At 41.0% G+C, this 13292-nt stretch overlaps 1 protein-coding gene across 1 annotated transcript in view; it reads right to left on the bottom strand.

Annotated features, from left to right (window-relative positions):
- The window catches only part of LOC111227840 (basic helix-loop-helix transcription factor scleraxis-like), an 11853-nt gene extending 1621 nt beyond the window's left edge, over positions 1-10232 (bottom strand). The window contains exons 1-2 of the mRNA XM_022753564.1: positions 9835-10232; positions 9188-9404 (exon numbers count right to left, since the gene is read on the bottom strand). Of these exons, the coding sequence (XP_022609285.1) occupies positions 9188-9404; positions 9835-10232 (615 nt within the window). The remainder of the gene's footprint in view (positions 1-9187; positions 9405-9834) is intronic.
- Between the last annotated feature and the right edge of the window lie 3060 nt (positions 10233-13292).

Below are 13292 nucleotides of genomic sequence, written 5' to 3'. Positions count from 1 at the left end.
CATTTCATATTGTACACAAAGCTGCTGGAGGAAAATTCTCACTGGACTGTGGCTCAACTCCTCCACACTCCTGTCCTCCTCTGACTCCCCCCCCCTCCCCCGCCCCCTTTCATATCGTCTCGACTAACCCTCTCTGCCGCCCCCCTCGCCTTCCTCTCATCAGCCGAACACCTGTTACACATTTCCTCTCAGACCGTGCACAAGATGTAGGTGTTTGGAAAAATCCGTTTGACTGACATCAACAAAGGTGGGTAGGTGTTTGGAAGGGTATCAGGCTGTAATGAGAGCGTGAGATCATAGGATTTGGACAGGAATCGGTCCGCCCACTGACTGTGGTGAGTATGAGGAGACACGGGAACTGTTATTGTCAATCCCTCCTCCAGCTGGACTGAGAGCAGAGGCTCATTATTAGATTGCTATTATCTACATATGCACCATTACCATTATGTGGTTGGCTATCTGTAATGTAGATGATGTGACCCTATGTTGAGATACTGTTTAAACTGGCACAATTACAGTAGCAGAAATGTAAATGAGAATTTTTAATTTGCAACACCGTCTCCTAGAAATGACATTCATTACCTAAAGAAATGTCATGCCACCCTCTTTACATTTTTTTATCAATAAATCTACGTCGTTGCAAAATGTTGATGATGAATGTACCTCTAATGATTGGATTTAGCTTTATTAACATTTAATCAAAGCTACACTCTTTTCCTAACCTTAATGAAAGTTCCTTGTTGCCTGGGACTCGGGATGATAACATATACTCTGACCAGCACTCATCCACCCCGATCATCTCCGTTTCAAGTACAACATGTGCAAAAAGATTCCAGTTCCTTCCCTGGAGGGACGAATACTGACGGGGAAAATAATCCAGGCAGCAATAACTGAATGTTTGTTTTTGATGTAACTTACAAATAAGTTGTATGTAAGTGTAATTCCTAGGGGGGCAGGACTGCATATTGCATACTGAAATTATACAATCAATGATCACTGACCAAGAGCATTAAACCGTCATTCACAGACAGAGAAACAAAGGCACAGCTCAGCTGCCAGACTAGTGTCTGGAAGCCTAAATGACCTCAGCAGTGTTTTGCCATCAGACACACTATATAATTTGCATGGAATTGTCTTTATAAATTGTGAGTAAGTAAATGATTGCAAACAGATCTTAGAAAAATTTTGGCCTTACTATGGCATTGCTGTTATTGTGCTCTCTACTAACAATAACTATAAAACCTCTGGAAGACACAAGTGCACAGCCATGCTCTCTGGTGTTTGTTGGAAAGCATTGTGGAAAATTGTAGGTATTTATCAGTGGAAATAAAAGCGTTTCATGCAGGTTAGAAAGTTAGAACGTGGGTAAATGAAAAATCTCACTCAAAACCTCTGCATGACAATTGGATAATTTACCAAATTACATCAAATTACCATGAAATCAGCCCACGTCTCACTATGAGCGCTCAGCGATAGTTTAAGGAGCACAGCTGTAGCTGGTGAAGGCGGTTCAGCTGGAGTGTAACTGGTTCAGTCAAAACAGGAGGACGGGGGCTTTGAGGCTGGCCTGGTAGTCAAAACAATGTCCTGAAGACTAATAGGGCATGGTCGGATGACATCTCTGCTCTCTCTTTCTTTCTCCAAACACCCACACACACATACACACACACACACACACACATACACAGAGACATACCACTGACTTCCCAGGGGGGTGATTTGTCCGACACTAATATGATTACCTGATGATGTTTACTTTAGATACAATATGATGACATTACCACACTGGCACAATATTATTGTTTTATCAAGGTGAGAACAGCATGTCTTAACTTTAATGTAAAGATAGTAAACACTCTTAACAGCATCTTGTCAACTCCACAAATTCAAACTTTAATATTGTTTTTCTGAAACTTAATCTGAGCTGTTCCTTTACCTATAACTGTGGATTTTCCATGCAATCTCTCTCTCTCTCTCTCTCTCTCTCTCTCTCTCTCTCTCTCTCTCTTTTCCTGTGTTAAGCCGTTCTGTCAAATACAAACATCTAATTTAGTTTCTGGCTGCACTGGGAGAGGAATGACTGGTTGGAAAAAAATAATTCCACTTGGGCACTGGCCCGACAATCATATAAGGCGATTGGTATTCAACCATGAAATGAAAACTGGTAATATCCCTTTAGTTTATCGAGTGAAAATATGTGAATATGCGTCAGTGCCTCAAGTGGCTGATAGAAGCTGTAATTATCCTCATAAATGATCATCGATTGAAAGATTATACACATACATTCAAATGCTGCAATAAATAACACACCAGACATTTAAATAAGCTAACTTACACACTGCATAAGCCACATTCAGCCATTATGTGGCTTGGATACATCAGACATGTACTTCATGTTCACTGCGGTTTGCTAATAAGCATCCTGATGACTTCTGAAAAACACTTGATTTATCTTAGATGGCCTAATCAGATGTAGTTTGCACCAGGCGGCCGCACATGTATTTAATTATTCTAACATTTTAATAATCTGCTATAATGACTCAAGAACAAGCTCAACTTCATTTTCATTGGTCTCAGATGACTTAATTCTGCTACATTATGCACTTTATCATCAGTGCTGAGATGTGCACCCTGAAACAGCCAATAAGTCATTAGCTTCAGTAGATATTGTTTTAAGAAACTGCACCATTAAACAGCCAGCCTCTGCTTTTCTCAGTGTATCTCTTCAAGTTGTACTCTTTGCCTGGCTCAGCTTTTTGTAGTTTTGTTTTAATTTGCTCTGTAAGCAACCCTCTCCCTGAAGACCAAATGACAACAGAATGATAGTTTTGCTAATAGATTTTGTTAGTTATCTGACCCGACTTCTTCTGTTGGTGTTAAATTAGGCTTTAACTGCTTCCATCTGTACTGAAAAAATACAGACAGGTCCATGCATGAAGTCACACACTCACACACAAAGACAGGCTCACATACACTGCCACACACTGATCGTGGGTGAGAATATATTTGAAAATTGCCTGCAGTATATTTAGCCACCTTCGATGCACCTCATTAGCATAGTTTGAAATGAGAAGCAAATAGGCGAAGCTCTCGCTCAGGAGGCACAAAACATTAACTCCAAGTCAACACCAGCATTATCAATAAATGAGGGTAATTTAGTTTTCATCTATGACCTTGAAACGTCTGCCTCATGCACACAAGTGACGTAATGCTTTTTTCCAGTGAAAACAGACTAATATCCAAATGACTGTGAAAACCACAGTCATTAGCGTGCTCCTGCGCGTCCTATTCATGCGTTTAAGCTCTCTTAAGATGCACGGTTCATTTGATATCTATAAAGAAGCAAAGTGTAGTTTCGGCACAGTCGAAAACCAACTGTCCAAACCGGAGGATAAATAGCTAAGTTGATTATCCCACTGAGTCGTTGGCTATTTCTCTTTCTCTCCCTCTCCATCTCTGTTTCCACAACTTCCTGCACACCATTAGTTTAGAAAGTGTTGAAAGCACAGTCGTGATCCAGGGCTCCTTAACTGAGTAATCATATATGAGGTTTTTCTGGGTGTCTAGTCAGAAGCAATGAACTGCCGTCTGGCTGTAAAGACTAGAAAAAATAGAAACAGAGTGAAAAGCTTTTGATAAAAGTCTGTGAGTGTGATGCACTGTACCCCTGTGTGTCATGTGAGTGTGTGCCCGCATCTGTGTATATGTGTCACTTGTGTGGGTGTGAGTGTGTGTGTAGGCAGGGAGGGCGTTTCACAGAGAGCGGTTTCCAGGCTTCTTTAACATCACCATCAAAGTCCAACGTCAATGTGTTTCTAATAGCAGCAGCTGAATTAAACACTGGCTGTACAGGCCTCAGCAGAGGATAAATCATTTACAGAACAATTAGCTCATTTGTTGCTCCGCTCTGCGCTGCCAATGACTTCCAGACACAGAGAGCCAGCCAGTGTGTGTGTGTGTGTGTGTGTGTGTGTGTGTGTGTGTAGACTGTATATGAGCAAGGACAAATTCTCTCTCTAATTTTCTCTCTTATACATATATACATAACTTAGACTCAGCCGCCAAAAGCGCTTATTTGCTGTCACACACACACACACACACACACACACACACACACAAACACACCGGCAGAGATAAGTCAGTTTCTAATTGCATAGTGCAGTTTTAGTGCCACTGTCTTTCCATCCACCATGCCTCCCAGTCACACACAAAAATCATCACATATAAAGGTTTTACAGTTGCTCAGATGTAAATTAAAACTGTTGGTGATATTAGGAGCAGTACTGTTATATTTGCTGTTTCACTAAAATTACACATTTCTTTTTCATTCGTAGAAAAATTCCAAATAAATCAGATTCCTTTAAGTTGAAATTAAATCAGGGTTGTGTCTTAAAATGCTTGTAAACTTGACTAAAATGGGACAATGGTCTATTTACAGCAACCACACTATAAGTACCATAGTAGTTATATTTTTGCTATATTTATATACATATATAAATATATTATATTTATTTTAAATTTTTTCCAAACATATAAATCCTCTTTTGATCATATCAAGTCAGCTCATCAAGTCAAATGAGCTTCTTAAAATTTTAAATATTGGAAAATGTTTGGACTTGTCATATCCAACTCAAAAGGAAAAAGTTCAGCATTACTGCTGTTATTGGCAGATGAATCACCATCTCTGTTTACGTTTGCCATTGAATTAAATTGACCCTCTCTCTGCTTCAGGCCAAAAGAAATAAGCCACAGTTGTGAAGGAAGCTGTAAAAATGCTTCAAGCACTATGGCCTAAAGACAAAAAAGTAGACAGATTAGCACATTTGAAAACCTCTCTGTTTTTGTATTGTATCAGAGAATTACTGAATAAACAGTGCCTCAGTATAATTCAGTAGCATACTGGTACTCCTGTGCTGCCTTCACCTACTGCATGCTGAGCACAAATAAACATTTATTTAAGTATAACTGCAGATGCATAACTGGTACGACACATTTGAAGATCATTTAAGGTTCTTTCTCAGAGATAGACTGGACATAATAAAGATGTGATAGTTAAAAAAGCTGCAATTGCGCAGTGGTCCTGCTGCAGCTTGAGTTCAGGCACCTGACAGTTGCACTGATCGGCAGAGGCAGAGAGGCCTAACACAGGATATCTGCATCAATCAACCAGACAGCACAGGGATTTAAACAGCCCTCAGCTCACCTCAATCCTTTATGCTAAAGCCCTGTACATCTCATTTACAGATGTAGCCAACAGGAGTGTCATCTTTTTTTTTTACGGTATATCAAAGGCACCGGTATACGAGGGCTGCGCTCCAGTTTGTCCACGCCAAACTGCTGGTGCTTCACCCCAGAACTGTTTTTATGAAAGGTCAAAATTCGTCATGATATATGTGGGTGTTTGAGGAAAAGCTTGGCTTCTGATCAAAAGATGGTAAGTAAAAATGTCCTACACTATATCACTCTACATGACAGTTTCAGAAGGGAAAAGGACAGCCAACAGAAGTACAGCACAATACACTGAAACACAGCGACATGGCTGTCAAATAGGTCTCATTTTGGAAAAAACATCTAATAGCCCACACTCAGAAGTCTTTAATCCAGTGCCTCAAAATCTCTTCTTCTAAAGATAAGGAATGGAAAACATTTTTATTTTTATTTTTAAACATCACATCTATGATACATTCTTAAAAGTATGTCATTCACAAAATTTTGTGCATAAAGCGCCACAGATATTGAACTCACATTCGTATTCCACTGAATATGTAATAGGCACTAGTTTAACCCTCGCTGTGTAGCAGTCATTACTAACAAGACTGCTTGTTTTGAAATAGTTATACTGTATACACACATAATAAGAGGAAATGAGCGTATACTTTTCTCACTTTCACCCTCTCCCACATTGGAAATGAATGTAATTGCAGGGGCTGATCTAAGCAGACCTGACAGCTGTGATGAACCTCAATGACCATAAAAACATACAAAGACAGAGCTCAGGACACAAGGTCTCATTTTACCTTCACAATCGCTTCCTCTCTGTAATCACCAGCACTGACTCTGCTCTTTAGCCCACTTTAACGCCCTGTATAGCCACTTTTCCAGGGAAAGTGAAATGCTCTCAGGTTCTGCCAATCATACTTAACCACTGAAATGCCAGGTAAACCAAGGCCCCTTATTTTCCTCCTTAAATAACTTTCAAGGTAATAATATCAATTTCATGTAGCCATTGTGCATTCAGTACACAGCTGAGATATGATTATAACAGCACAACTGCAACCCGATTACACCTTGGGATGTCTTTCATTATTATCAATGTTAACTCACTATCATAAAGTCACCTGTATGTATCAATCCAGTAATAGGAGGAACATTAAAGGGCATGTCTGGTGATATTCTATATTTTTCTTATTATCAATAAATCCTTTGAACAAAACAAACGATGAACAGATCATCCTAACAAGTGTCTGTGTATCCAAAGCCTGATGTAACTTATTCCTCTGCACCATAGAGCTTGGCTATTGTCCAAAAAAGTATTAAAGTGAGCCACACTGTTGCACTGGGTGACATCTCCCTTCATGAACATGAGCACTGTAGTTTATGCTGAGGCAATCCTACCAGTGTTGAATCGATACACTGTCCCGCTGCTGTAAATACTAACTGAAGGACCAAATGTGTTAATCTGCCGCTGAAAATAGTCCCCATCAAATACTTTATTTCCAACTGTTAACGTTAGTAACATTTGTGAAAAACTACAGTTGTAGGAATTTACTGAGCCATTTGTGAGCAGTTCTGTGTATTCTTATTTATTTATTGATTTGTGTGCTTCTGTGGGAGTTGTTAACAATAAGAAATGTTTGAACAGCACTAGTCTTACCGTTTAAGAGGATTAGGGGAAAAAATTTTCAGACAATTTAACTCACTTTGACTAGAACAGCGGGGTTCTTATATCTCTGTAAGGACTTCTCACTCCTTTTGCACGAACCACATCTATATCTTTCTCTAACTTGTCTTCCTCACCTGGGTTCACATCATCAATGCATTTCAGGAAAAAACAGTACAAATGCACTTGGCATCATGAGACCAGTGTGACATTTCATGGAGCTAACGAAAACACACAATGTGACTGACAGTAAGTAACATAGACTTAGACAAAGTGTCTGTGTTTGAGAATTTTGACATGAGAAAGTTTCAAAATTGTTCTCTACCCAGCATGCATTTACAGATCAGTCATGCATCTGCAGCAGTGAGCTGACAGCAGCAGATAGTATTACACAGCTCCTACTGACAGCTCTGACCTCCACCAGGCTGATCGATATGCAGGGAGCTGAGGGAGGGCGGTGGAATGAGAGAAATACTTGGGGAACGAGGTGAAGAGGAAAAAGTGAAACAGAATGAAAACGAAGAATAAAAATGAGGAACTCAGGGAAGACAGACAGCGGCAAAAAGAAAAAGGAGACTAAGGAGAGAGACCGAAACAGGTTTCAGACTAGTTATCTCCAAGCCGAGGGTGTCTGGGTTAGACACCAAGGACGTCTAGGCTTTCACTCACAGAGGTTCAGAGGGGAGGCAGGAGGGAGGGGGAGACACACTGCTGAGACTCAGGTTATCCCCCAGCTAAAGGGTCTCTGGGTTTAGACACTGAGGAGGGTATTAGCTTTCACACACTGCTGGGGTAACGGGGGAGTCTGCCAGATGTCAGCTCCTTACCCATAAATCCTGCTAAATGGGCAGCGGCTATGGGTTAGAGGGGGAAAGTTGAGTGGACGTCACCTCTCTATCATCTTCTGTGGTGTTTGTTGAAGTCGGAGCTGGAGTCATATAAATTTGATTTCAGTCAGCTGATGTCAATTCTTTGTTCCCTGTTATTTCTCATCAGACTGACGACTTTCTTATGCTGAGCGTGTTCTTGATTATGTCTATTTCCTGTGTTGAATCAATCAAATGTGAGCTGAAACTCGCACTGGACCAAGTTCTCCTTTTCTGTATCTCTATTAAGGAGTAGACTGACAGTGCAACAGCAGAGGAAGTTTGGAAAGTGTGCGGGAAAAAAAGGGCAACTGTCACTGAAATGAGAAATCAAAACTGTTTGTAACTTTGTCATGTAGAAATTTTTTTATTTTTTCGTTTGCTTTTGTTTTTATGCTTTTTCCCCAAATTTATTCTTTTCCTGAATTGTTAAGTCGGTATAAAACACAATAAAGTGTTCATACTACCAAGTGTGAGTTAAGTGTACATATACCCGCGTTTTGTGTTGTGACATCGAGTTTCAGTGGAACAAACTCATTGGCAGTTACCAATCTGTGTATCCCGGGTCAGTTGTTAAGAAGTTATGATTAAAACCTTCTCAAATTCAGGCTGACGTCAATACATTCTTGAAATTATACACATGGTTTTGGATGGATTTCATGGGCTCCCGGTCATAAATCTCACTCGCTGCATAAATACCCTTGTAAACTTTAAATTCATATTTTTACAAAGAGAAAGAAAAAAAACACCACAGTTGGGGTTAGGTGGTTTTTACGCAACGGTTGTGCACATTTCGTTAGTGTTACGGTGAAAAAGGCTGCATGCCGTTAGACCCACCTCTCTGCTCAGCTCTGTCTTTGCTCCTCTGTGACAAAAACAATCACGTCTATTCACTGTAATGTCCAGCGAGTTTCAGAAACCACCTTGAACTTTCAAGCCACCTGCTCGAGTTAAACTAACCCCCAACAGCACAATAACACACAGTCATTCACCCCAAAAGAGGACTTTAAAGAGGTTCTACTTTTAAAAATCCCTCAGGGCCAATCAGATTTATAGGCACAGTCACAGATCTCAGGTCAGCTTTAAACACCAAACTGACCCTAAGGCACAGCACAGTTTTCCGCGAGAAGCTTCACTCTATTTTCCTGTGGCTAAATCTGGGTCATGTAATATTTTTTAAATTCAGAAAATAAAACGTTTTAAATCCTCTGTCTATAGTGGTACAAAAGTATCCACAGAAATGTATTTATCATAATTTCTCAGGTGAAATAGAAATACTCAAAAGCTTAAATTAGTTTTTGCATATTCCTCAGCACTTAGTCTTGTTTTAAATGAGTGTGTTGATTACACTGTTTCATTGGGTGGCTACATACTACTTTTGATTTGAACTTTTCACTGGTTTCTCTTATTTATTTCTACTGACTTATAGTTTTCTGCTCACCATTTTCCTCTGGTTGCTGAGGCAGAAAGTACAGATGTGCTTGGGCTGAGTTGATTGGTCAGATCCTCGGTTGGGGGAGGAGTTAACATGGAAGAACGGTGGTGAGGGAGCGTGGCACGGCTGTCCGTCATGAAGCCCTTCGCCCAGGAGCAAGACGTTCCCCAGATGACTGATGTAGCTGCTGGCCAAACGTAGTGTCTCGATTTTTGACAGCTTCCTAATCATCAAGTCAGAATGAGATTCATGGCATTAATAAGGACAAAATGTTTACAAAGTTTACAATAATTTAACAAAAAATGATCATGGGGTAGAACAGAACTGTTGCACTTTTTATATAGGATTGGAAAACAAGGTGCAACAAGAAGACAATGATGTGAGATGTTAAATATTTGTTCCCTACTGGAGTCTGGAGCCTAACTCTATGACACATCATTTATAGGAAATATAAACTCATAATTAAATGCAGTAAGATTACAGGCCTGTTCAAAAAAAAAGTAATTCAACTGTGATAAAATGTTATCCAGAGCTTCATCGGGGACTAATTTTCACTTATTTTAGTTCCCAGATGGAAATCATTTTTTTCTCTGGGAACCTATTGTGCATCAGACCAAATGTCATGACACAGTTTGAGTCATGCTGCTTTGTACCTGTCTGCAGGCTCGGTGGGGATGAGTGTGCGCAGCGCTGTGAATGCTGTGTTGACAGAATTGGTGCGATCTCTCTCCCGTGCGTTGGCTGCGGTCCTCTGGCGAACTTCCACAGGGGGGGATGAGCCCTGGGGGCCGAGCCTCCCTACCATGCCCCCTACACCTACCCCCCCGCCCCCTACTCCCCCACATAGCTTCCTCTTCCTGTTCACCTTGATGTGAAAAGCAGACGGGGACGAGGAGGACAGGCGGAAGGCAGCAGAGTTGGAGGAGTTGGTACGCTCCTCAGAACCTGAACCCTCGCTCCCGTTCTCATCATCGTCTTCTGAGAGGAGTGCGATGTCGCCATATAAGAAGCGGCCTGCGGGAGGCGCTGTGCGAAGCATGGCGAATGTCATTCTAATCGCAACAGGTCTGACAGCTACTGATCAATCCTGGTGAGACGTCCACTTGTTGAGGTTAAGCTTGTAACTTTTCTGCAAAGTTACAGCAAAGTTTCTGTTGATGCTTCTCCCTAAAGGTGTCCACCCCTCAAAATGTTACTTTACCCCCAATGTCTCTTTGCAAAATTTGTTAAGCCACGTAAGTCAGATGTAGCCCTAACAAGGCTGAGTCAGTCTTGGTTTAAGAGATCAGCAAGTTGATCCTAAGTCAGCAATTGAGAGTGACTTGACCCCGGAGCTGCTGTGTGACAGGCGGCTGCAGGTTCCAGGTCCTTCTTGTTTTTCTCTCTTGGTTCATACAAAAACACTTCACATCCCAAAGGTCAGTTCCTCTTTCAGTTAATCCTTTGACAGAAAGTAAATTTATAATGGCATGTTGAAGTAAAACGGTTGTGATTTGTCCTCTTTTTCTTCTCTGAACCTCTTTCTTGGTCCTTTGTTTCTATATTTGTCTGTTTCGATTCCAGTTGCAAAAACTACTCCCAGCCTGTGGCAGCAGTTTGACTCTCTCTTGCTCTCTACTGGTCTCTCTCTCACCCCTCTCCCTCTCTGCCTCTTTGCTCCACGTGTGCCTGCTGTCTGAGTGTTTCCGTCTGCCTCTGGTCTTATAGCCGGTGGGAGGGCCAGAGGACTCCTCCTCTGAGCAGTGAGGGTCCCTCGGCTGCTGTCTAGAAGCAGGCCAGAGAGACCGGAGGCAAGAAGCAAGCCATCAGCAGGAGTTTGTTTTGGCTGCACACTGGTGTGTTTCAGGGGAAATCCACCCTAAAACAGAACTTGCATCACCCTAGTTTGCTGGGTGGATTTGGTGACCTTAGAGGCCAGGGAGCCCCCTGAAACTCACATCGCTATCAGCATGGGTACTGCATACAGTCAGTTACTTCGACGTTGACTTAAAATGGAAATGAAACAGATAAAATCTTGTCATCTGACAGGAGTAATGCCATGATCTTGAACTGTGCAATCAAATATCGGATGCCTGAGACAAAACTAATTCTGAATCTTTTTTAGTGTGTTTTCTGTTTTATTTTGCTTCAAAGACATGACCAAACTCAGACTTCTGAGGTATTTAACACTGCTGGATGCCAATTTGTCACATAACAAAAAACGTGGTGAAATTATTTAATATAATTTGATAATCCTCTGGAACATTGTGTTTTCAGGTTTTGACATGGATCAGTTGTGCAGACAGTCTCCTCCATGTTCCTGCTTTTCTATACTGGATGACCTTTTCTCTGTGCAGGCAGAGCAGGCAGAGCAGGCTACCAGCAAGAGGTAAGACTGGAACTTTGGTTTGTAAAAACGGATGTTTTCTTCACCCACTTTCTTTACATGAAGAATCTGAGAAGCTTGAGTGGTGAAGTAAGAGTTTGCCTTTCTCCCTGGGTTTCTTCCTGCGGCCTCCCCCTCTGTGCTGTGTTCGTCCCTGGACAGCAGGCTGGGAGGCGTGCAGCCGCAGTGCTGGAAGCTGAAGGTTCAGACTGGGCTCGTGGCTGAAGCCTGGAATTGACTTCATTCAGCCATGGCTGGAGCTTTTTTTCTGCACAAGCTGTGATGCTCGAGGGCCTGCAAGTAGTTTTCTCTCAAGGGATTCCGATTTTTAGGGTGGAGTGTTTTGGTGATGAAGGGGAGTTTCAAGGGTTTGTAGTAGGAGAGCTCCTATTTTACTCACTTACACTCCCTTTCACAATCTGTCTTCCTCGGAAAGAGAAGAAGAAATGAGAAGAGACAGCAAAGGGAGCAAAGACAGAGAAGAGAAGAAAGACAAGTGGGAAAAAACTAATGGGAGAGAATACAGAATATATAATCTATCAGTCAATCTATCTATCTATCTATATATCTATCTATCTATCTATCTATCTATCTATCTATCTATCTATCTATCTATCTATCTATCTATCTATGTGTGGCAAAACATGAAGGTGTTCTAGTAGTTTGGAAAATCAACTTCTCCATCAGATTTTACTAAAAGTATTTTATAGCCTTCATCAAACTCTAATCTGCTTTTCCTACTTAAACTCTCTGGGATTTTATTAGCCATGATTGTGCAACTTAAATCTTATTTCCAAGGAACTGACTGACCTTTAAATTTTGCTTCCTGTTTTAAAAGTACGGCGGTTAAAGGTTGACAACCTATGTAAAACTCAACTATGAAGTCTATAATCCTCAGTAGTGCATTATTACAAAACTCTAAACCGAACTGCCATTACTGGTATGCATCTTTTGTGTAGATTGGCAACCGTAAGCTTCTGCTGAAAACTAATAGCACAATGAATAATCTGTCAGTTACACAGTGTTATAGTCAGCATTCATCACTCTCTTTTTTTTCCCATTCTGTCCATATTTCTCTCTCTCTCTCTCTCTATCTCTCTCTCTCTCTTTCCTCTCTGTATCTATCTCCACCATTCAATCACAGTTGTAGTGTTTATGCTTTGGTATTGACTGTATGAACGGGCCAATGTCGGTTGCAGTGGTTGATTACAGTACATACAGGAAGTACTTGGAGTCAGTAGGGATAGGGGAGGCAGGACGGATCGGCTATAGGGGATCAAACCACTGTCTAAATACTATAATAAAAAAGAGCATGGGTAAATTCTGATCCTTCTCTATAATATAATAAGTGCTTGGTTTATAGAAGACAGAAAACAGAAAGCATTAAGATCTAGCATTAAGTGGTCCTACCTAAATATATCTGACATGGTAATATTTACTGTCGCTGCTCTGCCTGCTCAGATCACCAAGCGGCTGTCAGTTCAGATCTTGCAGTCAAGTACAGCTATCATATAGATGGGGTTCTTCATCATTATCAGAGGGGTAGAGGTGCTTTGGTAGCCAGTCACAAAACTGCAGTAAAACTGTTGTAAACACCATAGATTTTGCATTGTTTGTTAATTCTTGTTGAGGGAATAATAAAATGCCATTTCAGAGTTTGATTTGCTTTACTTTCATTCTGATATTAACATAAGATTACTTGACTCAGTATAATCATCGAATCTTTGACTGGAAATGCCCCACTAA

This window comes from Seriola dumerili, unplaced genomic scaffold, assembly GCF_002260705.1.
Source record: "Seriola dumerili isolate Sdu_G_001 unplaced genomic scaffold, Sdu_1.0 BDQW01000191.1, whole genome shotgun sequence".
In the NCBI taxonomy this organism is placed as follows: domain Eukaryota; kingdom Metazoa; phylum Chordata; class Actinopteri; order Carangiformes; family Carangidae; genus Seriola; species Seriola dumerili.
Note: the sequence above shows the minus strand (reverse complement) of the source record. Positions and strands in the feature narration are given on the sequence as shown.